General features: G+C 48.2%; 9 protein-coding genes across 9 annotated transcripts; 3 read left to right on the forward strand and 6 right to left on the reverse strand.

Moving 5' to 3' along the window:
- Positions 1 to 958: 958 nt before the first annotated feature.
- Positions 959 to 4,305, reverse strand: PEX2_086980 (Drug/metabolite transporter; the record flags this gene model as incomplete). The annotated part of the gene is made up of 10 exons (XM_016745968.1): positions 959 to 1,264; positions 1,324 to 1,739; positions 1,798 to 1,870; positions 1,941 to 1,946; positions 2,002 to 2,156; positions 2,414 to 2,683; positions 3,301 to 3,399; positions 3,454 to 3,874; positions 3,938 to 4,033; positions 4,276 to 4,305. The coding sequence occupies 10 exons, from the start codon at positions 4,303 to 4,305 to the stop codon at positions 959 to 961; spliced, it is 1,872 nt and encodes a 623-aa protein (XP_016601573.1).
- Positions 4,306 to 4,590: 285 nt separating this feature from the next.
- Positions 4,591 to 5,363, forward strand: PEX2_086990 (ATG16 family protein; the record flags this gene model as incomplete). Its single annotated transcript, XM_016745969.1, has 3 exons — positions 4,591 to 4,675; positions 4,738 to 5,114; positions 5,205 to 5,363. 3 exons carry the CDS (start codon positions 4,591 to 4,593, stop codon positions 5,361 to 5,363), a joined length of 621 nt encoding a protein of 206 aa, XP_016601574.1.
- A 146-nt stretch (positions 5,364 to 5,509) lies between these two features.
- Positions 5,510 to 7,136, reverse strand: PEX2_087000 (HAD family hydrolase; the record flags this gene model as incomplete). Its single annotated transcript, XM_016745970.1, has 4 exons — positions 5,510 to 6,016; positions 6,078 to 6,232; positions 6,277 to 6,338; positions 6,394 to 7,136. 4 exons carry the CDS (start codon positions 7,134 to 7,136, stop codon positions 5,510 to 5,512), a joined length of 1,467 nt encoding a protein of 488 aa, XP_016601575.1.
- Positions 7,137 to 7,636: 500 nt separating this feature from the next.
- dot1 (histone methyltransferase DOT1) lies at positions 7,637 to 9,217 on the reverse strand (the record flags this gene model as incomplete). Its single annotated transcript, XM_016745971.1, has 2 exons — positions 7,637 to 8,600; positions 8,664 to 9,217. 2 exons carry the CDS (start codon positions 9,215 to 9,217, stop codon positions 7,637 to 7,639), a joined length of 1,518 nt encoding a protein of 505 aa, XP_016601576.1.
- Positions 9,218 to 9,640: 423 nt separating this feature from the next.
- spb1 (rRNA methyltransferase spb1) lies at positions 9,641 to 12,274 on the reverse strand (the record flags this gene model as incomplete). Its single annotated transcript, XM_016745972.1, has 4 exons — positions 9,641 to 10,200; positions 10,264 to 11,995; positions 12,054 to 12,203; positions 12,257 to 12,274. 4 exons carry the CDS (start codon positions 12,272 to 12,274, stop codon positions 9,641 to 9,643), a joined length of 2,460 nt encoding a protein of 819 aa, XP_016601577.1.
- A 295-nt stretch (positions 12,275 to 12,569) lies between these two features.
- Positions 12,570 to 15,283, forward strand: PEX2_087030 (uncharacterized protein; the record flags this gene model as incomplete). Its single annotated transcript, XM_016745973.1, has 5 exons — positions 12,570 to 12,689; positions 12,758 to 14,629; positions 14,684 to 14,763; positions 14,821 to 14,970; positions 15,025 to 15,283. 5 exons carry the CDS (start codon positions 12,570 to 12,572, stop codon positions 15,281 to 15,283), a joined length of 2,481 nt encoding a protein of 826 aa, XP_016601578.1.
- Positions 15,284 to 15,699: 416 nt separating this feature from the next.
- PEX2_087040 (uncharacterized protein) lies at positions 15,700 to 18,364 on the reverse strand (the record flags this gene model as incomplete). The annotated part of the gene is made up of 10 exons (XM_016745974.1): positions 15,700 to 15,749; positions 15,804 to 16,450; positions 16,507 to 16,766; positions 16,819 to 16,887; positions 16,937 to 16,975; positions 17,024 to 17,591; positions 17,640 to 17,844; positions 17,912 to 18,065; positions 18,160 to 18,205; positions 18,261 to 18,364. The coding sequence occupies 10 exons, from the start codon at positions 18,362 to 18,364 to the stop codon at positions 15,700 to 15,702; spliced, it is 2,142 nt and encodes a 713-aa protein (XP_016601579.1).
- An 863-nt stretch (positions 18,365 to 19,227) lies between these two features.
- Positions 19,228 to 20,718, reverse strand: irs4 (the record flags this gene model as incomplete). The annotated part of the gene is made up of 1 exon (XM_016745975.1): positions 19,228 to 20,718. The coding sequence occupies one exon, from the start codon at positions 20,716 to 20,718 to the stop codon at positions 19,228 to 19,230; it is 1,491 nt and encodes a 496-aa protein (XP_016601580.1).
- Positions 20,719 to 21,871: 1,153 nt separating this feature from the next.
- PEX2_087060 (uncharacterized protein) lies at positions 21,872 to 24,495 on the forward strand (the record flags this gene model as incomplete). Its single annotated transcript, XM_016745976.1, has 5 exons — positions 21,872 to 21,945; positions 22,014 to 22,989; positions 23,050 to 23,307; positions 23,356 to 23,500; positions 23,549 to 24,495. The coding sequence occupies 5 exons, from the start codon at positions 21,872 to 21,874 to the stop codon at positions 24,493 to 24,495; spliced, it is 2,400 nt and encodes a 799-aa protein (XP_016601581.1).
- Between the last annotated feature and the right edge of the window lie 983 nt (positions 24,496 to 25,478).

The raw sequence follows: 25,478 nt of genomic DNA on the forward strand, positions 1-25,478 counted from the left end.
CATCTATGCCTCCTTCTCACTGCCGAGTCTGGTATTCTCCCTTGTCTGTCCTCTGTCTTCTTCTACTTTAGTGTCTATAATGAGCACCTATTATGTACCATATTGCTTCAGGCTGTAGTACTCTATTGCATAATATATAATGCAGATAAGAAACATCATGTTCAACCCTTTCTATCTATGCAGTGCTCTGTTGGAGACATACAATCTTCTACAGTTTCTTTGCTCTAGACTATGGTCTACACCCGGGCCTTTTGAGGGCGAATTTCGGCTATTTCAAATACCTCGATGTAAAGATATTCGACCCGCGTGGTGTGTATCATATGTCTGTCCGCGGGGGAAATAGGACGGCACGACCCTTCAGTGGTGTCATCCTAAACTATAGGAGTGTAGGGTGATGGCTAACTCGGGAGTTTCAAAATCAAAACCTCAAATGCGAGAAGTGTGATGTGTACAGACACAGAAAACGAATCCATGTGGATATATATACCCCCAAGTCCATATCAAAATTGTGCCACCCATCATAGGTTATACCGACTATTCTTGTTTATAGTTATTCTAGATATTTATTGAAATGTTACACATATATATATGGCTTTAAGGTGCGACTTTCATCACAAAGTTTGTCTTAGTCAGACTAAGCTTTTGCCCGTCGGTCTTGGCTGAAACCTCCCAATCTCAAATGTGAGAGATCACATTTGTGACTCTGAAGTTAACCAGGACTCTGCAAATCATCCATCTACAGTTGGATGACACATTTCGTGGAGAGGTCGACCGAAGTGCATGCGTGGAAGTATAGTAATGAGAATGTTGTTGAATAATTCTATGATCTATATTGGGAATACCAAACATTTTGCTAGGTATGGTAGCCAAGGGTAACTGGAGAGGATACCGAAATTGTTATGTGAACAGGCTACGATAAACGTGTAGCGATAAATACTAAAACCGCCTAAAGCTCAAACTAACGCATTTCCTCTTCTTCAACGGGAATGCTGTTATACTCACCCGAGAAGGACCCGCCTGCTCCATCAGTAGTGGTGAGATCATCTTGAGGCTTGCTCTCGTGTTGCACAACCAAGAACGACAAGAACACGATAGCTGCTCCGACCCAGTACATAGGGCTAGAGTATTGTGACTGTAGGACCATCTGTCCAATCAGGGAGAGTGGGATGGTCATACTGAGCCCGACGGTCACAATGAGCGGTGTGGTAAGAAGCATAGCGTAAGCCCAAGCAATATCAGAGATGAATGATGCAAATGCGTTAATCTGATAGGCATGAGGTTAGCTAAATAATGAAAGGCGAGCAAGGGGGCTCGGAGTCATACCAAAATGATTGACCACACTCGCGACGTTTCGGGCAAAGAGAAGGGCTCCAAACCCGTCCAGTGCATGACGAAGAAACCAGGCCACAGGAAGATAATGTTGAAAAATCCAACCAGTCCGAAGAAAAGTGGCATGTTTACCCGGGACTCGTCGCCAACTTGTTTCTTCATCACGACGGTGTAAAGACCATATAGAATGGCGCTGAACGCCGCCATGGCATCGCCAAGGGCAATCTCACCGGAGGATTTGTGTGGGAATGAACCTTCACTGCCATCTGTAGCGTCGCCTGTGTCTGACTTGGAGAGATCGACGCGCGAAATTAGGATAATACCAATTAGAGAAGCCATGACACCCATGAATTTGCGCATGGTGAATTTCTCAACACGGAGCAGTGCGCCAAAAACCATGGTCCATACACCTAGAATAGTGAGGATGAGAACCGTATTTTGAACACATCTAAACAAGGGAATCCTTACCACTGGTAGAAGTCAGAATGGTTGTGCTTCCAACTGACGTAAATTGGAGGCACCCCATGGCGAAGTAATTTGCCTATCCAAAGAAGCTTTGGTTAGTTCACTTCCAACACATAAGCTACCACATTGTGAGGTATACGACATACAGTAAACTATGATAGGTTAGCCAGCTGATCATGTATCCAAATCTCAAGGTTGTGTGCTTACCCAGAGAAGACAAAACTGAATACTGAGTTTAGCTGTTGCTTTGAGCCCTAGCTTTCCGTTTGGAGGATCCTGTCTCTCCGGCGCGAATCGCCCATCTTCTTCATCGGAGCCGCTGTGTAGTATGCTCTCCTCCTCGGCCTCGGGGTCATGTGAATCTAAATGATTCAAAAAGCTCTTTATAGAAGTGATCTGAGAGAGTTTCCCGAGGCGCCAAAGAGCCCATGTTCGACGAGCGACGATTAAAAGGAGGGGCATCATGAACATGGAGGTATTCGTATAAGTTACGAAGAAAGGTTTCGGGTATGTTTTGTCGGCAAAGATGGTCTGGATAGTATTCGCCGTGTATTAGCCAAATGTTTGCAACAATATATGCCTTTTGCGTTAGGACTTTTCAAAATGAGGGCGCGCATACACTTCCAAGGAAATTCGAGGTTGTCCATAGCACAACCACCACCAGGAGCAGGATGATTCCTAATGTTCGCCGCGCTATTCCCAGTGGCATCGTGCCGGGCCCCTCGTGTGTGGCCGAGGTCATAGTGATTATGGTTGTTTGTAAGAGAAGGCAGATTTGCGCGACTCCTCAGGGTGTAATCTGGCGAACCTCGTGTTGCCGATGTCGCAATCGCTACGTTTGTAGCCGAGGATGCCGGGTTGGAAGGGGTATTAGTCGGGCTGTTGTCATCTGAAGCACAACGAGCAATAGATCCCCGGTTCAGAGACAAATAGCCGTCACGAGACTTCCTGCCTAAAGGTATGCGAGCGAAGAGAACACGGGGCTAGATGCCAAGCATTGGCGAGATAAGGGTCCGGGTGGGGAGAAATGAAGTCGCCGATATCATTTGACGCTGTCATTGACTCCGCACAATTTATTGTAAAACATAAGTCATTACCATCAGCTACATGTAATATGCACTCATGTCCAATGGCTGTTATTAAGAGGAATTTGTCCTGATGATGATACATATATAGATCATCTGATAGTTATAAAATAGCCGCGACCAACTGCCTATTACGGAAGATTCACGATGGTATTGCATTAGCCCAACAAAGACATTATCTGCATAAAACCGAACCGAGAAAAGTTTGAGCACGATGTTTTTCTCTCAGGTGGATTCCACAATTGAAACTAAGACATCTACAGGACACCGGGGGAAGGGCAAAATAATCCAAATCAAAACCTCAAGGTCTTCTCTACAGACTCAGGACCGGAGACCAACCAAATAGTAGGAGGAAAAAGGAAAACAAAGGAAATAGGTCGCTGGAACATCATGGGAATTGCAAGGGTATATCAACAGGCACATCCATCACGGTCATTGTCTAGATGGATGTTGATTGGGTCGCTGAATTCACCGCTGAATTCCTCAGCCTCTTCCTGGGCAAGTGCACTCCGTGCGATGACTAGATAATAATTAGCAACCTTGGAAGAGAACAGGTAGGTGGAATTTGACTCACCTTCAAACGCCTGTTCGACATTGACAGCTTCCTTGGCACTGGTCTCGAAGTAGGGAATGTTACCCTTCGACTGACAGAAAGTCATGGCCCGTTTTGAGGAGATCATACGCTTGCTCTCCTCTACATCAATCTTGTTACCGATGACAACCTGCACATAACCATCAGCACGGACCAACATATCATTCTTGCCTGCTGCTGTGGCGCACGAGATGAGGAAAAGGAATGTGGGAACGCCACTTACGAATGGGAAACTCTCTGGATCTCTCGGGCTAGCCTGGATCAGGAACTCATCCCGCCAGCTGTCGAGAGCCTCGAAACTCTTGGAGTTGTTAACATCGTAGACCAGGACGCAGCAGTCGGCTCCACGGTAGAAGGCGACTCCCAACGACTGGAAGCGTTCTTGGCCTGCAGTATCCCAAATCTAACACCTTAGAGTCAACTATTGCCCCTCACCATGATTGTGCTAGAGTCTCCAACGCCTTACCTGCATTGTTACCAGTCGGTCGTCGACAAGAACTTCCTTTGTGAGGAAATCAGCTCCGATAGTGGCTTTGTAGCTTCCACTGAATTTCTTATTGACCTATTCATATCGGAAAATTGCGTGTTAGCGGTTATAGGTATTCGTTGACCGACCGCGGTACGGCTGTAGAGCACTGCTTGGGGGCGAGGTTGAACTGACATATTGGTTCATCAAACTTGTTTTCCCCACACCGCTGTCACCAAGGATAATAACCTAGATTTCCAGAAACGCGCTAATCAGCAAAAAGACCCCTTTTTGAAGCATTCGGTGCTCGTCACACGGAGCAGGTGCGGAGATTGTACCTTAAGGAGGACCTTCTTCCTTGACGCCATGATTGGGAACTGGCCAAGTGACCGAGTGTAAATGGATGTAGGATAAGTGGGAAATTCAATATCAAGTAAAGACTTGTGATCAGTCTTTACTAAGTCTTTATAGAACAGATAAGGACAAGTCAGGAGAGTTGGGGTCGGGTTGTAGCCGGGTTCGATGATGCATGAGGCCTGGGCGGTGGAGCGGGCGGTGGGCAATTGATAACGATTAGCACCGCATCTCGCTCCCGAGGCGGCAACCAACTCCACTCCATCACATTCAGGTACATCCCTTGCTTGGGAAGGCTTATGGCCCACTGGAGGGAGGAGTACTTGGCTGCCCTGACAGTCCGAGACCAACGAGAGAAAGCAAATGCTACTCTTTACGATGCTTGTCAGTCTATCATTGAAGCTCTTTGTTGAGCGATTGCGACTGACATCATTTACCAAATCTAGATGCCCAGCTTGCAGATCGTACCAGCAAACTAGCAACAACAGCAAAATGCGGCAGTCCTACAACATTACAGAGAGAATCTCAACACACTGTGCCATCTCCTATAGTTGCACCATCTAGAAAGCAACGATCGACTGAGCTGGTTTCCACCCCAACCGATCTTCTCAATACTACCCGTGCAGACCTGTCTGAAGCACAGCGATCCCGCTTAGAACTACAAGATCGCTTGAACCGAGTGAATACGGAAGTGGAGACACTTCGCAAAAAGAGTTCGCAAGAGGGTCGACGAATCAACGCCTTGGAAACCGAGAGAGCACATCTAAAGCTACGATTGAAAGACAGAGATGCGGAGCTGAAAGGGAAGGCCAAGCTGCTAGAGGTAGGATGCTTTGATATTTACATAGGCTTTCCAATCACGCAGTGGTGAGTGAGGGAAAGTGGCTAACATGAATTATGTGCATTTCTGCAGGACTTCCAAGATGAACTGGCGACACTAAACCTTCAACTTAATATGGCAGAAGAACGATCAACTCGACTTAAAACTGAGAATCAAGACCTGGTTGATCGTTGGATGGCCAGAATGGGTCAAGAGGCTGAGGCCATGAATGATGCATCGAAGTATTCCTGACTAGTCTCAATACACCGATCAGGTGACAGGGAAAGGTTGCTAGAAGAGACCGGAGAATAGCTTCTGTGACACTTAGATATTGAATCGTGATATTAGCAACTTAGATAAAATGTGAAAGTGCTATATACATGATCATGCAGCCTATTTCAGGGCTCGCTGATCCTTCCACTGAGTGCCTGAACAGCAAGTGCTGTACCAAGCCCGCGGTTCATGATCTTTTTCCCTATGATGGGATAGCTATACAAGTAGCTAGCCTCCCAACCGCCATCATCCTTTTGCAATTCCTTGAGTGCCTCAGAGTCCTGATAATTGTATACCCCCATCGAGTTGCATGCGATAAGCCGCATTGCCAGGGCAACACTGTCACCGGCGATTCCAATACGCTCCTGCACTCTCTCCTTCAGTAGTGGCCCAATCGATTCCATCAGACTCGGGGACTTTGAAACCACAAGCAACCGGTTCACATAGAACAAGAACCAATCCGGACAGCGGAAATAGTACGTGCCCTTTGTATATGCTCTGTGGTACAGGATGTTGCGGACCCAGTTGAGCATATCCTCAACTTGATGTCCTCGCTGATAAAGATAGAATGAAGTGCACATGTTCACACTGACGATGGGATCAAATCTTGGCCTGTTGCGGTCGTGCCACATCTAAAACATGATAATATAAGAAAACAGCATAGAAATGCTGGAGTAGAAAGGGTATACTTACGTCAATTATGCCGTCTTCGTTCATCCAACCGAGCATCTGATCAAGAATGGAGTGTGCAACCGCGTCGTCGTATTTGATAATTTGCATGCCCAATGAAGTGGTATCATTGTCATCGGGTACACTTTCTGGAGCAAAACGAGGGGTTTCTTCATCTTCTATTAGTACATGATCGTCGAGCCGAGTGATCCAAATGGCGTACCGATATAGAAATTCCAAAATTCTCCTTGGTGATAATCGGGCTTGTTCAAAATAACAAGTTCCCTTTTTAAATGGTTAGCTATGCGTTTCTTGAGGATAAGCATGGGGGTAGCCATACTCATCGCCCGTAGCCTCCAATATCAACATTTGAACATAGTTCTCCAACACTGGAATACCACACTCTGTGAATGAATGCAGCTGCTTTGCGTTTTCTTGCAAGAAGGCCTTTCCACGCACAATTGGGTCACATAGGAGATTTCTAACGGTCCAAGCTAACACAGATGCACCCTCGAATACAATACCATGTATTCCCAAAGACCCAGCAGAGATAACGTTCTGTAAATTGTCATCTACAAAGATAGTCTTCTGGGGATCTATCCCAGTGGACTTCAAGACATGCTGATAAAAGCCCAAATTGGGCTTCCGCATCCCGACAGCAGATGAAGTGAAAACTTCGTCAAACAATGACCAGAATGTAGGACCCCATCGAGCATGAAGGGCAACAAAGTCAGGCTCGGAGATGTTCGACATGGCGACGATTCTCAGCGAGGGTTGGTCTTCTCGCAGAGCTTGGATCCATGATACCATCTGCTCATCATATTCGACCGTGGTGCGTGCAAGAGCAATTGCTTCGCTGAGCTCCGATGGATTGAAGTTGAATTGCTTCCCAAGGAGCTCGTAGCATTTGGTTTCTTCGATCTTGCCACATTCATACTGCATCCACACTAAGGTTGAGGTGAAACGTTTGAAAGATGGGATGGATTTGTTGCTAGAAACCCGAGGAGGGGTCTTGATAAATACCCCTCCAAGGTCTAAAACGAGGGCATTGAATGCCGAGGCTGGCGGAGGATCTTCAGACATCGTGAATCTTCAAAATTTGGAGAATTGTATCGTTAAAAGTTCAAAAATCGACATGTATACTCTGACACGTACCTCATAGATCAGATATTTGCGAAGCCAGAAAAAAGAAAAGAAAAACGAAAACTGATTTCTGCAGGTGCAAGTGCAAGTGCAGGTACAAATGCTCATGATCCACAGCGTTGATCTTTAGGTCCACCCCGCCTGGATAGATTGCGTGGCAACTGCTGACACGCCCAATGGAATGCCTACCTCATACATTCATCTAGACTAGGTAGTTCTGAATATTGAGACACGGCGAGCCTAAACCAAGTTTCTACAATAAGCGCTTGAACTTGAAGAGACAATCCGTTTTGTACAAGTCAGATTGTCGGAAAATGGTATCATACAAAAAACTCAACAGGGGACGTATATCCAAGAACGGACAATGTAATATACAAAAGTACCAAAAAGGAAAGATGTATGTGCCATGCCAAGATATCAAACCAAGAAGCCATCGAAGACTATGGCGTATTGTCAATGAAGGCTTTTAGCCGAGAGCTGTCTTTAGTCGCAATGAAATATGTACCACCAACGTCGGTCCAGCTGACGTTGTTCGACCAGTAATTTTTCTGCTCGACCTTGAGGAGATTGATCGGAGAGTTCAGGTTGCGAGATTGGATTTTGTGACCAGCAGGAACAAAAGACTTGAGTGAGACAATTTTGCAGCCTTCTTTCATATCCAAAAAGTGGTTGATCAGCTCATTGTTCAGTTGTGGGGTGAAAGCTTGGTTGTTGATGAGCACCACATCATCCCGCTTCAAGACGCTGGTGATACTCTCCTGCTCAAGGAAATCACCTCGAACAAGATGAGTTTTGCCTGGTGCAATTCCCCATAGCCGGCATCGGGCCTTGAACTCGGATTGCTGCAAATCTGCCAAATCACATGCATTTGACATCATCTCACAACCCCAACTCTCACAGCCAACCTCAAGTGCCGCCTGAAGGACGACATTACCTACGCCCGAGCCAAGATCGACGAAGACCTGGCCCGATTTGAGCTTGGTCTCTTTGAAGATTGTGCTGATAAAGCGAGGGAGAAGCTCTCCGTAGACGTTGTCCGTGCCATTTTCGTACTGCCGGAGGGACTCCACTTGAGGGGATACCGTGCGCGAATAAATTTGAGTGAGGATTCTTTCCACCCAAGGTAAACCAAGGCCTTGTGTTGCATCTAAATGCTTCGCAAGACTGCCGTTGGTCCTTAGCCGCTGGATAGCCTTATTGTAATCATCGACAGCTTCCCGAAATTGGGTCTCAGATGTTACAGCCAAAGCCCGGCGTAATCGACGCTTGATCCCGGTCGTCTCGTCGTTGAACTGATCCACCTCATCGCTGGGGATATAATTATCGGCGACAGTTTCGATGACCTGAACAATGTCGTCGATAGGTCGGAATTCGTCATTTTCTCGGGGAACCACGGAGTCATATCTGACGAAGAAATAAATTAGCACATCAATACTCAGAAATGAATAGTATAACTAGGTAACATACCTCTCCTGCTGGGAAGCACTGGGGTATTGCAGGAGAATCTGTTTGGGCTTGCCCTCGGCGCCAAAGGCGGGCTTGAACTTGCCGGCCTTCTGGCCCGACGTTATATCCGCAGCATGTATCATTTTAAACGGGCGAGATCCTTCTTCCGAAAACGCTTTCATCGAGCGGAGACGCCGCTCCGGGTCGGGTTCGGCGCTGGCGCTGGTCCTCGCGCGTTTGTGCACTTCGAAGGAGGCCTCACTATCACTTGCGTCATCGTCGCTCGAGAGTCGTTGCTCGGGTGTCGGCCTTTTCCGAATGCGAGAGGAAGCACTCAGTCGTTTTGTTGGGCGTGCTTCTAGATCACTGGAGACTGATCGAGATTTCAACGCCTGCGCCTTCCGGTTCCGCTCCGTCGAGGACTGGACTCGGGGTGATCGAGTATCCGAGGGTTGTGTGACCGACCGCGTAGGAGCTGCAGGTCGAGTCTGCACAACCTTGCGAATTTGCGCTTTCTTTGGCTGTAGAGAGAAGGCCCCGGCCCCTCCTTTCTGAAGGTGGTCGAAAAAGCCCATATGGATAGGGAGAGATATAAACAAACTTATGCAGAAAGGAAATAATGTATGCAAGGTATGCAATAAAACGAGTCAAAGAATATAAGTATAATGCGAGCAAGATGAAGGAAGTGGGAGAAGAAAAGAAAAGAGAATGGCTTATCGATTAAGGCGCCACTCGGGGAAACCACGCGATCCCGCGTTCCTTGGCACTTCTCCTTGGCGCTTTTTCTATAGCCTCATGCATGTCTTCTATAGGTATCTACATGGATCCATCTACATTTGTATTGTGCTATTGAACACTATTGTCACCAAATTGTGAAATTGTGAAATTTTGACATGTATTTTGAGATTGTACTCGTGGAAGAATGAACCCTGGGGTATCATAATTATTTTTGCTATGTAAATTGTCTGATTCAAACATTTGAACTATGAACACTGTCTCTATTTGCCTGACTTCTTCTTTGCCAGTCTCTTCTCTGCACGAACATCCTTCTTCATACGAGCATCAACAATCTTGTACTTGCCCTTGACACCCTTAGGACGACCAGAGATACCACGATTGGGACCCTTGGCAACCACGAGCTTGACTTCCTGCTTGGGCTTCTTCTTGGTTGCCCTGCTCATCAGTCTTGCGATGGCACCAGCCTTATCCCGCTCGCTGAGAGCATCGTCCTCCGCCAGAAGTGCTGACTTCTTGCGCAGTTTCTCCAGTCTTTGGGCAGCCTTGTACTTCTTGCGTCCCTGGGCCTCCATGACCTTCTTGATCGGGCGTGCATTGATGGCACGCATCTTTTCTCTGATAGCAGCCGCGGCAGCCTTGGTGATGGGCCGGACAGGCTTGCTGTGTTTGCCCTCGTCGTCGAGGAACCATTCGGGAAGGCCATCCACGTCGCGGAAGGCAAAGCGGTTGAAGCCATCGTCAATAATGTCAGTCGACCTCTTTTCTCCAGTAGCCATTGACTGCGCAAGGGCCATGGCTTCTGCGGTAATGATATCGATGTCTGTATGGGAGGAACAAATGTTAGCCCGGGCTTTTTTCATGTTTGACATCACTTGCAACTTACCTAGCTGTCCATTCGCTTTTAGCGGATCTTTTTCTCCTGTCTCTTCTGCCTCGCTCTCATCGGACTCATCGACCCAGACAGAGTTCTTCTTTCCGCTCTTCTTTGCGTCCTTATTGTTCTTTTGCTTAGGGGCAGGAGTCTTCTCCTCTTCCTCCTCATCTTCATCCATCGCAAAGATGTTCTCTTCCTCTTCCTCCTCCGCCTCCTCTTCCTGTGCATCTTCTTCTTCTTCTTCCTCCTCCTCCTCGCCATCTTCTAGCCCCTCGAAGATATCTTGATCGAAGAACATAGAGGCATTGTTTGAAAGTTTCTTACCCTCAAGTGCTTGGTTTGTAGTGGCAGTTTCTTCATCAGAATCCTCCTCTTCCTCTTCCTCATCACTGCTACCTTTCTCTCTGTCAGAAAAGCCCTCCCACTCGTCAACCTCGTATTGCTTGCGTGTCTTCTTAGCCCGCAATTTCGAATCTTTGTCCTCCATGCGGCCGGTGTACTGTTCGTACATGTGGTCGAGCTCCCTTTCGAGGCGGTCCTCCTCGTCGTCGCTCTCTTCGGTTTCGGACTCATATTCGTTTTCACTTTCGCTCTCGGCGGGAAGATCACGAGCATTGACAACCGCATCTCTGGCATTCTCCCGGTCGACACGTCTCAAAGTGAACGTGGTGTCGTCACCTCCCATACCAAGCTGCTCCATACCAATTTCCATGGGAGTGGTCATGTTCATCTGCATTCGAATGATATCCTTGCGCTTCTTTTCATTCTCCTTGCGCCTTTCCTTCTTGCCCTTGGTCGTCTGCGCCTCTCGCATGCGGATCAAGTCTTCCTGGATCTGCAGTTCTTCGTCCATGGGGGCCACCTCGGCCACTTCTTCTTCCTCGCCTTCTTGGGTTGGCTTCTTTTTGATGACAAGTCCGAACTTCTCACGACACTTGATACGCCATCTAAGCAAGTTGCGGAACTCCTTTTTGCCCAGGATCTTCAAATCCTCACAGCAAGTTCGGATCTCATCTGTTGTTTCCTCCAATCGGTCCAGCGTAGACAACGCAAGATCTCCACCCGGTGGTTGCTGGAAGCTGAGTTTGTTGTAGCCACCCAAGATAGAGATAGGATCCGTAGTGTTGATGAATTCCGTCACTGGGAGCTCCTTGTGTTGGGTGTAATCTCCTTCTTCGTAACCTTCACGCTTGCGCTTCTTCTTTTCCGGGTTAAAAACCTTCGCTTCATAGTTGGGAGTGGGAGCGGTAAGTTCAGCAAAGACGTGCTTCGGGTCGAGGAACTTCGGGTCAATGCGCTTGGGGGCCTTGAATCCGCGGCAAACGACGAAAATTTCGGCAGAGACATTTCGGGACGAAGGAGGCTTGGTTGCCTCAACGGAATTGAACAGCTGCTTGAAAACCCACAGCAGGGGGTTGTAATCCTTGGACCGGAAGACCTTGGTAACGAAGGTTCCGCCCTCGCCCAAGAAATCAGTAGCAAGTCTCAGGGACTCCAGAACCAGTTCTGCCTGGGAGAAAGCATCCTGAACCCAGGCGGCACCAACGTTGGGGGCACCATCGTGAAGCACGACATCTGCTTTCCAGTGCTTGATGTGAGATCGGATCGTTGCGCGACACTTGTCCGTTGTGATATCGCTCTGGAAAGTAATGGCTCGTGGAATTGGTTTGATGGGGGAGAGATCGACACCAATGATAAGACTTTGCGCAGGCATGTACTCTGCAGCGACTTGACACCATGACTGCTCAGCTGTTAGTGAGAGACTTTGGGGATAGAAGGTGCCATTTGAAGATACTTACACCAGGTGCAGCGCAAAGATCGATACAAACTCTGCTCTTCTCCAAGAATCCATACTTCTGATTCAATTGGATCAACTTGAACGCGGCACGGGCTCTGTAACCCTTCTCTTTGGCAAGTCGATACCACTTATCCAAACGACCTTTTCCATGCTGCAAATAGTCAGTATATGAAGTGATGCAAGCTGAGATGAAACCGAACATACCTTTTTCTGGATCGCCATTTTGAAGGAAAGCCAGTCTCAATAGACCAGAAAATCCTTTTAAAATGACCGGGGAAATAGAACGAATGTATACTTTTTCTATGGAAGAGGATCCGAGAAAAAAAAAAGTTGCAATACTTATCGCTCACCGCCTTTGAACCTGTTCTCCAGTTTGTTGCCTGAGGCCAAAAGTCAGTGCCAGACATGTGACGTGATATCACTCAGGCACCCCCCAGTCACTTGTGGCGCTTGGTAGAAGCTTTGTCACTTGGGTTTGACCGTCTAACTATAGACCTGATGTTTTCACCCTACCTCCATGACGCCCAAGGGATCTCGCAAGAGAGTGAAGACCAGCCCCTCCGGCGTGGACTCACCGGCTGGACTGAGCGGTGATGGCCGAGACCGCTCAGACTCCCAGTCACGGGGGTACAATGCTGTAAGCTCTTTGTGACCAGAATAGACACTCTTTTTGTCACTCTTACTGATCATCTATTGTTCATATAGAGCTGGTACCCCGGGTCTTGGTCTTCCATTGCGAGAGTGTCTAAAGCAGCCCCAGTTACCGAGGTTGCCCGTGAGAGCATTTCAGCGGCCAAAGCTGTAACATCGAACGTCGCCAACTCATCGGCTTCCCTTCTTGATACCCCAACAAAGAATCGGCATCCTTCCATTCAACTTACGCGAAAAGCGGGCGCCTCCACCAGGTCACTGCCCGCTGACGCTACCATCACCCGAGTCAACATTGCATCGGATGGTTCGGCTTCTACTACGGCTGCCGACGATACTGAAGAACCCAGGGCTGTAGAACCGGCGAAACCCGCCAAAGAAGCACCCGACGAGAGTGATACCAAGCCGCTAGAGGAACCAGCCAAGGAACAGGCGGCCACCCCTAAAGTCGATTCCATCATATCGCACGCGGAATCTGCAGAGGGCCCCCAGCAATCTAGTGGTTGGCTCTCATGGATATATGGACCATCAGCTACACCTGAAGCTGCTGCGGATATCCCAGAATCTACACAAGCCGTGGATCATCCATTGACCGAAAACCAAATGGCAGAGCAGGGTGCTCAACCTAATGTGAAAGACTATACAGCACAGGAAGAAGAACTGGAATCGGAGCCAGAGCAGACTAAAGATACTGTTGAAGGTACACCCACATCCCAGAAGCGATCGTGGCTTCAGATGTGGTATGGTACAAATACACCGAGCAAGCAAGAAGACCCATCATCTACAGAATCCACGATCTCCCCTTCCGCAAATCACAATCCCACCGAGGCCCCTGACACAAACATGGCACCACAAGATCCTCCAGACGAGCCAACGGAACCAGCTGGCGGATCACAGACCCCAGTCGGGACTACGAGATCATCTGGCTGGTCATTCTGGTCTAAAGACCCAAACAAAGATATACCCTCCGACAAACCGCAAGAAGGCGAAGCTATCGAGGCTTCAATGGGACCCAACCCACCATCAAAGCGTACAGCATTTGAACCAGATACGGATTCAAATGTCAAGATAACCCAGAAAGGCAGCATCAAAATCAAGCCTCAAAAAGACAACCGTCTCAAAGATGGATCTGGGTCCAGCATTGAAGGCGCTCCTACGTCTATGCCGCCTGTTGAACCTCGACCCGCCGATACTATCGCCTCAAAACACTTACAGCAAATTCTCCCCAACCAAGTACTGCCGAAGTTCGAAGAAACATATGCGTTTGAGCAATCGCCTAGCATCTTGCAAAGCCTTGGTCGACTCCTGAATTATGGGAAAGGGCCAGGTCTCAGACATGTTAGCAGGGTCAGAGATCCACTGCATGTGAGACACGCTTTGGCTATTGGTGTTCATGGATATTTCCCCGCTCCTTTCATTCGAAATTTACTTGGACAGCCTACAGGAACATCCATTCGGTTCTCCAATATGGCAGCAGATGCCATCCGGAAATATACTGAGAGCCACGGCTACTCTTGCGGTATTGAAAAGATCGCATTGGAAGGAGAAGGCCGCATATCGGAGCGAGTGGATCTCCTGTGGAAGCTGCTTCTGAATTGGATGGAGGAGATCCGCAAGGCTGATTTCATCATGTTCGCATGTCACAGTCAAGGTGTGCCAGTCACAATTATGCTAGTTGCAAAGTTGATACAGTTTGGCTGTCTTGACGCCAAACGAGTCGGCATCTGCGCTATGGCAGGTGTGAACCTCGGCCCCTTCCCGGATTATCGGTCTCGATGGATCAGTGGATCGGCTGGAGAGCTGTTCGAGTTTGCACTGCCTTTCAGCAAGGTCTCGAAAGAGTATGAAGCTGCTCTTAAATGTGCTCTCAATTTTGGTGTTCGCATCTCTTACATTGGAAGTATTGATGACCAACTCGTTTCACTGGAGGTGAGTACATATATTGATATTCAAGCATCTATCAATATGCTAACTCGCTCCCAGTCTTCCCTCTTCTCGCCCATAACTCACCCATACGTGTACCGCGCTGTCTTCGTGGATGGCCGAGTCCACGCCCCAAGCTTGTAAGCAACCCCCTCACCCACCCCATCTCGATTAACAATGCTAATATCAAAACATAGCCTCTCTCATCTAGTTGGCTTCGCCCTCAAGCTTCGCAACCTTGGTATCCCAGACCACGGTCTAATTCGCGAACTAAGCACCCCATTAGCGGGAAGTCTATACTCAGGAGAAGGACATTCTCGGCTGTACGACGATGAAGCCGTGTATTTGTAAGTAAAAGTCTTGAATTTCCACACGCGTTCAAAACTAACATCACCTTCTAGCATGGCCATAGAATTCGCACTGGAGACTTCTTCAGTCCCAGACTCCTTGCTCAGCGTCAATCGAGCCAGCAGCTCAGTCACGCCAAACCCTTACATTCTCCCCTTCGCCATGCGTGGTCTTCTGGAAGAGGAATACGTGCGCCAAGAACTGCACGACGAGACTATGGAACTGCTCAGGCAATTCGACGACTGGAAACCTTCTAGTAAGGTTCTGAAAGATGTCAAGTTTAGACTAGAAGGTATTCGGTCCAAGCTCTAGCGAGGCTTGTTAATTAAGAATTGGAAAGTATCTTGCTTGGATGGAGAGGAGATTTGATATTAGCGGTTTATTAGATGGAAATACACGTTCTCTTTAAAATACTTGCTGCCCGTCTGCATATAAATACAATTATGAAATTTATGTATAGCAAGTGGATAATAATGCCCTTCTCAGTCGTGATCGAATTGTGGTACAAGTTCTATTCCGTATGCATATGAGCCTGTCTACCAACGAAGGGAATCATATTTGTATTATGTCTGAGATGTCAAAAAAAAAAACGCCGAGATTCTGCTGATTGAGCACGAAATAAGAATAGTGGAGAATCCAGTCGTAAAAAGAGAGGAGGGGATCATTATAAAAAAATGTGAATGGCAAGCTCGAAAGTGCCGAGAAAAGAAAAAACAAGTACCTCCCCATTAAATGGATGCTAGTTGGAACGCCGTTTTGTATGCACCCTCGATTTCATCTAAGATAATGTTAGCATGGGAACAGCATACCAGATGAAGATAGTAACACCAACCTCTCATCCCATCCAAAGCCTCAAAAGCAATCGAATAATTTGACACGGCCCCGATAATCCGCTCTAAACCCTGCCGTAGTTCCTCAATGAGCTGGCCGGTCGAATCTCCGCCATGCTCATTATCCGGGCTGTCAGGCGCAAGCTGCTTCGCCACGCGCGCCTTGTAGTAGATCATGAACATGGCATAGCTACTTTGCATCAGACAGCATGCGAAAGAGGGCATGGTCCGAGGTAATGGACGACCCTGCTGCTGTTGGGGCTCTAAGAGAGGCTGTGGGACAGGCAGACTGTGGAACATGCGGGAGATGACGAGCGAGGCCTGGAGGCAGATTTTCGCAGACTGCTGTGTGCTGTAGGGGAAGCCGGGCGCGAATGGATATTGCGAGTACTGGGGCACGTATGAGTTGATTCCCGGATGGATGTCTGACGAGGTGGAGGAATCGGATGGGGTCATGTATTCTGTTGAGGTTGCTCGTTCGAAGGTGCTTAGGTTTGAGCAAGAGCAGGTGACGTTGTGGATGCCAGTGGGTTTGGTGCTGACGGTTGTGTTAGGGCTGCTTTGATTTGCTGCTGTCAGGTCGCAATGTCTTTTGATGAAGAGGGGGATGTCGGAGAAGGCTCGGAAGCGGTGCGTTTTGATTTGTGCACTGGAGCCATTTGTTAGTTGGATTTACATAGGTATGGGAGGGCGGTTGGGTCGTACCTGGATAGTTTGATTCGGGATATTGCGCGTATGCTTTGGGCTGTGATGGATTCGTTGTGATCGCCGAAATCCGATGTCTGCGGCAGGAGGGGGAGTAGCTCTGCCTGCGCAATCACGGAGTGGGTCCAGGCATCGAGTTGCTGCATTCGTTCGAACATATAGTACATCCCTGATTGGGACGCAAGGCACTTGTTCAGATCACCAATAAACTGGGTTGCTGATACAAGCACTTGTTGAGCTTGTATAAAAATAGACCAACCCTGAAGACCGGTTAGCAGATGCAAGGTAATCAAGAGGTCTTAGAGTGCAAACCTCGGCATCTGATGAAAACGATGGATATGGAGTCGTAAACTGCGGGTCATTGACAACAATAGCAGGCATCTATTTCTTTATTAGCTCCAGATCATGTTCGAAGAGCTATATTACTCACCGTGGTGCTAACAATAGATCCTTGCATCACACAATAATACTAAACCACAATTAGTTTAGGAATGAACGAAAGATGAGGAATACAAACCGTCATCCACCAGGCTCTTCGTCGAGCTTCTGAAAATTCATCATTCCCCATTTGAGCATGAAGTGACTTATCCAAAGCAATCGCAAGAGCCTGACCAGCACGATATCGCATCTTGAGCAAGTTACCGCGTTGGGAGTATTCATAAACTGAAAGCACCAAGAGAGCCAGAAGGCACTCATAGTCCACCGGAGTTTGCGAGTGGAATCTTTCCCGTCCGACAAAAGGTCGTGCGGCAGACAATGCCTGTCCAGGATCAGTGGAGGACATATCAAGATCACACTCCGTTTCGATAGTTGAATGGGCCAGTTGGGCAAAAGTATGCGCGTACGTTCTGCGCTGGATTACAGACGCTGCGGATGATGGCTCAAGATCTCTTGGATGTGGAATCAAAGCTAAGACTGCAGATAGGGCAAGACTTAGAGGCGAACGGGGCCGGTACATCATCGTTGGTTCAGATGTACTCGAACATGGAACAGAGCAGTTCAAAGGCCGATCTCGGCACGGCGGTGATGCCCGTGGCGGAAGAATGGGGAAATAGTTATGAATGAAGTCATAATAGGCATTCAATCTGGGGTTGTTAGATAATGCACAGAACATATTGTAGAAAGATACTTACATTTCGGGCTCGCTTCCATAGGTCCTTACGAAAGGTTGAGCGCTGTTCAAGGGCGGTGACATCAAGGGCACCTGCATGTGCGACTGACTACCATCGCCAGCGAAGAAGCTCTGGAACATAGACGGAACTTCGGATTGGAAATCTAGATGCCTCAAACCTGCTCCAGGCAGAGAGAGGTCATCGATTTGGTTGAACATCCCCGGTGCTAAACTTCGGTGAGTATATCACTTCTTTCCTTTTTTTTTTTTTTTGACATGAGGGCGACGACATACGTTCTTCAAACTCCGGGGGTGATGGGATAGCATTATACAGAGCATCATCTTGCGTCGATTCCTGTTCTGGTGACAGGGAGGACTTTTCTTTCTTTTTGCGTGGCCCGCCTCGTTTGCTGGGTAAATAAGAGCATTCTCTGTCTTTGCTCACACACTAAGGTGAATGTCAGTCCATGCAATGAACATTGATCAATCCAGATCCACAATAAACAAGCTCCAAAAGCACTCAAAGTACAAATAACACGTACATTTGCGCATGGCATCTGGCCGCCACATCGTGTTCTCGAAGCCCGACTAGAATAAGATTAGTGGAGAAGTTCCTCTTTTTTTCTTCGCGGGATTTGCTCACCAAGGCAGACAGGCTACCTTAACTGGCGGTTTAGCAAACTTCTTGCGAACCGACCGAGGCGCTGTCGAGGCCAGTCCGTTATAATCATGAAAAGTATCGACCATGGTGATACTAAATATTGAGTGTACCTCCAATAGTCTACAGAACCATTAATTTGAAACTGCACCTCCTGGGTGTCTTTGCAACCGAATACTAGTTGAGATGGAGCATTCTGCGGCTTAATAAAAATCGCAAGTCCGAAAGGGCGCTGATATAGAGACTTCCGTGTGATTGCTTGATCTTCGCAAATCCCGAGCCGTGGGGAGGTTCGGGATTTGCTTTTCGTAACTAAGCAAAGAGGCGATCAGGTCCAACCCCAAATTGGAGTGATAGTGGCAGAATTCAGGGTGTATATAGGGTATTCGAAAATGATGGGTTTCATTTTATTGTTTATTCTTTTGGTCTTTCTCAACACATAAGTCCCTAGGAATGGAGAGAGAGAGAAAGGAAGGGAAATTTGATGTTCTAAGGATTTCAAAGTTCGGATGTGAACGTACCGATACGAAAGATACTAGTATTAATTAACTTTGGAGTGGCAGAAACATGTAATTTTACCTGTCTGAAACAGGTTATCACGTGGATCCACCATTGCTTGCGCTATAGAAGTGCGATGATGTAGTTCTCCAGGCTTATTCAGCATGGCTTTCTCTTCCAACCTTGGAAGGAACCTCCGAAGGTTCTCACTAAGAGGTTCGGAAATAATTCGGACACTGGAATATGAAATATGAAATATCAAATATCAAATATCAAATACTTCAAAGTTCTATAAGGGGAATCTTTAAAACTATTTCCAAAAAAAAGATACGGAATACGTAGTATACGCTATATAATTATGGAGTAAATGATTTGGAATACATGTTCATGCTAGGCATTGCCGATCGATGTCAATCGATTATCCACAGGTGCAGAATCCGATTCGTCATTAGACTTAAGCGTGGGCCTTGCCTTTCCCAAGGGGGAGCTTAATACCCGCAACATACCGCACGCTATCCCAGACACTGTCCCGAACTTTCACAGGGAGCTTGTGTCCCTTCAGGAACTGGTCGATCAACCACATTCCGACCACAAATTCCTCACGCACCAAAAGTCCGATATTTTGGTGATCGACTAAATCCCACACTTGCTCCAAAATCGTTTCTGGTAGGCGACTGCGGGACCAGATCTCCCGAACCACCAGGTTAAGAACCATATCTGAGGCATTAGGGGGCCATGGCCCAGTTCCACTGGGATCGGGAGGGATGAGAAGCCCCTTATTAGACGCCCAAACACCTTCGTAACGTTTGCGTTCCTTCTCGGTGATCTCGCGTCGCCAGCGCTTACGGTCGCCCTCCTTGTGTTTGTGGGGGTGTTTGTGCAGGGGGTTTCTGTGTTTATGGTGGTCGGCATCGGTGGGTTTCGGCATGCCGCGGAGGGTCATCGGCATGCTCTTCGACGGACTTGGTGTCCTTGATAGATCTGTCTTGGATTGGTGTGCGAAATGTAGAATGGATCGTGCCCCTCGTCGCTGCGGCGGAAGCGGCGGGGGAACCCTGATAGATGGAGATGCTCGTGCGGATGCCAGGGATGAGGCGATAATAGCATTGGAGAGCGATTCCTCGCTCATGCCGATGGAGTCGTCTATTATGCTAGAGGAACTTGTCGTATGTGACTGGCCTGATATAGATAACTCGCTCGGTGTCGATGGTCGGCGTACTGCGACAACTCCATGGTTTCTCATAGACCCTCGTGATGGAGGCAAACGCGGCGGAAGCTTCGGTTTCGACTCATCCGTCGGCACAGAGGAATTCCGAGATTCTAAGGAGGGATGGGGGCTTGGGTCTCGACTATCCTGATAATCGAGAGTTGTCCTAGATCGTTGGGATGGAGAGTGCCCGTAGATAGGCAGATGCGAGTCAGACTTTAAGCCATTTTCATGCAGCATGCGATCTAAGGGATTATGGCTCCCCTGGATCAAGCGACGAGGCGTTGGTGCTGGTAGTTGTCGCTTTTCTGGCGAGGGTGGCACCCGACTCGCACTTAGTACTGCACCTGCGCCAAGTCTTGCAGTTGTCGACGGGGCACTGGTGTCCCGCGCAGGGGACCTTGACGCAGCGAGCCGTGCGGCAATTTGGGAGGCCGAGGAGAGAGCGGCGGCTGAATTTCGTCCCCTCACACTTGATAATGTACTGGCGGGGGGTGAGAGTGGTCTGGCCAACCTCCCGATCTTATCCTTTACAGAACCCACTTCGGGAGAGTCGGATCCAGTCCTCTGACGGCCCAGAGGACGGCGATCGCTTGCCATTGCAGCAGTGGCGGAAGATCCAGCCTTCACATTGGGTGAGGGAGCCCTGGAGTGTTGGAATGCAAGCGTGGCGCCTTGTAGAGCGTCATTCCGAGCCACACCCAACCGCTGGTTCGCGGAAGCGGCCTCGCCATTCATGGAATCGATTCCCCGCAAAAATCGGTAGGTATGCGGGAGGTGAGAGTTAAAACCAGGATTATCTCAAGATAATCAAGATTACCAGGATGATCTTTGATATGATCTATTTTCTGAGATGTTTAGGGGGAAATATCGACGGGAAATGGCCGTGCACGCGACCGTACACGTTTCTTCAACGCGACTATATGTGTACATCTATGGAGCACACATATAGAATCACATATCACAATTAAATCATTTTCAGATGTTATATTATGTCTGGTTTTACTTTTTTATACATTTCTAATAACACGATTGTACTCTGTCAACTCCGCACTATTTACCCCAGACTTTAATTAACCGAGCCGCCATTTATTCATCCGTTCTCCGCTTTGCTTCCCCCTCCCCATCTGCGTCTGCATCTGCAATGTGACTTACATATCAGCTTGGCTTGTGGAAATGCTATCTGCTCCTCTAAAGCACAATCGGAGCCATGTCGGGTAAAGACAATCCCGAGGATCCTCAGGTTGGAACACCTGGGAGATCTGAAGTTCGAGATACAGATCAGAATGCAGACGAATTTGTTGCCGGTCACATTCAATGCTCAGTGTGTAGCAGTACCTTCCGGCGACCGGAGCATTTGAAACGACATCTGCGGAGTCATACTAAGGAGAAGCCGTTCGAGTGTGCTCAGTGCGGCCGGCATTTTTCAAGAACGTATGCGCGTGTGGGTTATAGCTATGCTTGGGTCGAATCACACGCTAATCAACCCCCAGCGACACCCTTCATCGACATGAGTTGAGTCACCATGCACCAGGAACGGGAGGGAAAGATCGCACCCATCGGATTACTGTCAAAACATTCCGAGCGTGCTTTAGTTGTGCAACTGCAAGAGTAAGATGCAGCGGCGGCGCGCCATGTGGACGGTGCGATACTCGCTCGCTCGAATGTCAATACCCCACGCAAAGACGGTCCAAAGCGAAAGAGAGGAGATATTCGGGGCAACAGGCTGAGGCACAGAACGACAGCCTCAACTCCATGCATCGAGATTTGGACGCAGCTTCTAGTCAGGGCCAGTTTCCTATACATCTACAACATAAGTCGGCATCATCCAAAACTTCGCTCAATCTATCATCTACATCCGGTAGTGATCACACAAAACAAATACCACAAAATGCACATAGCGTTGCAGACGCCTCGAATCCTCGTTTCTATCTTCAAAATGAGATACGAGGGCCGTCTGAAAAAGTGTCACCAAGGATTTACCCTAGAGAAACCAACCAGACATATGGTAACTTGAGCTCCGACATCCATAGGATATTCCCCGTTGATTCGTCCAACGAGCTGGACTCTGAAATGAGGGATATCCAGCCAGAAATGAACCCAGCAGGTGACATTGAAATGACCATGGCCAATAATCCGGAGGCACCGCTAGAGTTTGATCCCACATTCTTTGACCAGTCCATGCTCTCCACCATAAATTGGCTTCCTGGCGGGTTGCTCTCTGGCACTCCTAATGGCCACGCGCAGTCTAGCGGTATTTCCTCGCAATACAACCAATCTCTCAGCCCAAGTGCCTACTTCTCCCGGACGGCGTGGCAACCACCGGTTATCAATGCTGGGCAAACCAGTTCTTTGCAACCAGAGAGGGTCTCCCAGACACCCTCCGTACATGTTTCTGTAGGAAACCACATGGGAAGCCCTAATCAATATTCCCACGGTATCAGCGAGCCTTCTCCTCATACCGAATCAGTGCATTCTGCCAAGGGATCAGCAGACTACTATATCGATGGTGCGCCATCCAGACTCCCAAAGTACGGAAAGATACACACCCCTTGGTCCAGCGAATCGGTAGAGCCGGTCGATATTAGCAGGCAGCTGCTCATTGAAGATGGCGAGCACCGGTTCGACTTCCCTATCATCTCCGAAGTGCGAACAGATCAGATATCGGAAGATATAGCCCGGTTCGCACGACGGATTGAGACATCCACCCACGATGAGATTTACCGGCATTTCCTCAAACTATGCTGCAATGAAACTCCATTTTTTGAGGTGTTCGAAACGGAGAGATTTCCCACCGCGGATGAATGCAACCAGTTTATCTTCTTCTTCTTTGATTCATTTCAGGCCGTTTACCCGATATTGCATCTTCATAAATTTGATCCGAACACAAGCCATTGGCTCTTGACTTTGTCAATAATTGCACTCGGCTGCCACATGTCCCACATTTCGGAGATAGAACAGTGTACAACTGCTTTCCACGAGCTGATTCGGAGGGGTATCTATCTTGAGGTGAGAAAGGTCTTCTAACTCTTACTTATTCCTTTCCAGCTAATTATTTTACCCTACCAGAAAGAAAGGAGCCGCCCTGGTGAGGCTTCTCTTGAGATATTGCAAGCTATGTTGTTCAATTGTATTGGGCTTCTCCATAGTAGGAGCGAGCGAGAAAAGGCCTCGGCCTTAAGCACCTTTGGTGACTTGGTGACACTCATGAAAACTTCCAGGTTATTGACACCGGTGCGAACAAAATTCAATGAGGCGTCACAAGACGCAGCTTGGACATCTTGGATTCAAGATGAGGTCAGGAGACGCACCGGCTATTGTATATGGGTAAGCTTTGTCGAAGATTGGAGAACTTGCTTTTACTGACCGTGATAGCTCGTGGATTGTACTCTTGCATATTACTTTGATGATCGACCTTTGTTGTCTCTAGATGACGGACAAGCTGCATTGCCCGCACATGAGAAGCTATGGCAAGCATCCTCCGCAGAGACATGGAAGCCACTGTGCGCGACGTCATTTAGTAAATCTTATCCAGATCCAAAAACCAACCAATCGCTAACTTCTATAGCCAACGAATCCTTATACGACGCAGTCCACATCCTCTACATTGAGAAGAGAGTAGTATCCGGGATAGGAGAATTCAGTCACATTCTACTCATCCACGCTCTCTACCACCGAATGTGGGAAGTGGGTGACTACTTCCGCCGCCCACTATCCTTCTGGAACCCGACAGCGAAGAAGCAATCGTGCGAGACCGCCATTCCCACAGGCTCAGTCTGGCTCCCAGGAATCCCCTCGTACTCAAAATGGCGCAACAGCGCCTGCGACTGCCTAGACATCCTCCACTGGACTGCCAACAGCACCGTAGCCAAAGCCGCAGGTCTCGAGCACCCAACCATCCTTCACCTCCACACCGCCCGACTATTCCTCCTCGCTCCGTTCCGCGAAATGCGCTCCCTCGCGACCTCCCTAGCAACAGAAAAGCAACGCTGGGGCAAACGACACCAGAGCCTTGAGTGGCAGTACATCTGGCGCTGGATGAAACACGACCAATACAAAGCCCGGCTATCAATCATTCACGCCGGTGTCACCCTCTGGCATATCCGCCGCTACTCGACGAACGCATTCCACGAGCCTGTCGCAGCATTCATCGCTGTTCTGACGCTGTGGGCGTATGGATCATGTCACCCGCATACGTCCCATGAGTCCAGTCCGCGAGCAGGGCAGCTTCATGAACCGAGTTTTATTCATCTTGATCGGCCGTGCGATGATGAGCTTGTGCAGCTTTTTGTAAGGGAGGGTCATGCTATGAGAGGGAACGTTACTGGTGTTGGTGATATATGTGGGCCTGAGGGTCCGGAAAGGGTCCTGCGGGTTGGATGTGAGATTCTTTCGGGCTTGACGGCTTGGAGTATTTCGAAGAAGTTCGTGGCTATCTTGACACGGCTTGCGGATTTGAGCTCGTATCATTCCTCTTGGGAACAGAACCGTCGGCATGATACTGAGCATGTCTGATTTCAGCGAGGTCTACGGCAAATAAACACATTTCTTATTCTGTACATTAGTGTTGGTGTTGGTCTCTTTGTCTATTTTATATATGAATTAGATATTGGGTTCACAAAGATGTTATCCACATGTAAATCTAGTCTTTAAATGTCTATTTAGAAGTTATTTCCACTATGGGCGTGTGTTCCAACCTCGGAAGGTTCCTTCCTTGAGTGCTTCGTGAACTCCTCAAAACTTTAGCTCCTAGACTTACAACGTCACTCTCATAAATTTTACTCAGAATGAACTCTGCTACCTGCACAGCGGCCATTGGCACTTTTACCACGATTTTCGATGTTTGGTGCAGCAAACAGAAAGGCTTTCTTTCATACACCAAGAGCGACCATGCAAGTTGAAGGGAGCACTATAAAGAAGACATCAGGTGCCGGATGAATTGCCGATTCACACAAGTGGCAAATGGCCAACAGTTGTTGTTCTTGTTTTTGCTATTGTTGATGTGAAAGCCAAATGCTCCGAAACAAGGGACCAACTTGAACAGATATTCAGTTCTGGCTAACGGAGCCAAGCGGCCAAGCAAGGGAAATTCTCACACGTTCCGTCCTCGGGGTAAGTTTGCCATTGACAAATGAGAACCTTGCTAAGATCCAGCAGCTCCCTCTCCAAACCTAAAGGATGGAATTTGTCCCCCATCTCGCACTTGGTCATCCGAGAATCAACGACGAGCTTACACTTGAATATCTAGAGGAGGCCGACTACACTCTGCGCTCTGTTGATATGGAGAAGATTGGAAACAGTCGTGGGTCGCACATGCTTTTTCCTGGTCCAGCATAATAAATCGCAATTTCTTGGCAATACGACGAGACTGAGGAAGCGTGTTTCTTTCAACATCTGGTTTTATCAAGATCGATATAGCCTGGTGCGACAATCTAGCCTAGCTCAAGAATACCCCGACGCCATCCCCCCCCCCAACCCCTTCTCGATATCGCTCCAGC

Source organism: Penicillium expansum (genome assembly GCF_000769745.1).
Source record: "Penicillium expansum strain MD-8 chromosome Unknown contig294, whole genome shotgun sequence".
Lineage (NCBI taxonomy): Eukaryota > Fungi > Ascomycota > Eurotiomycetes > Eurotiales > Aspergillaceae > Penicillium > Penicillium expansum.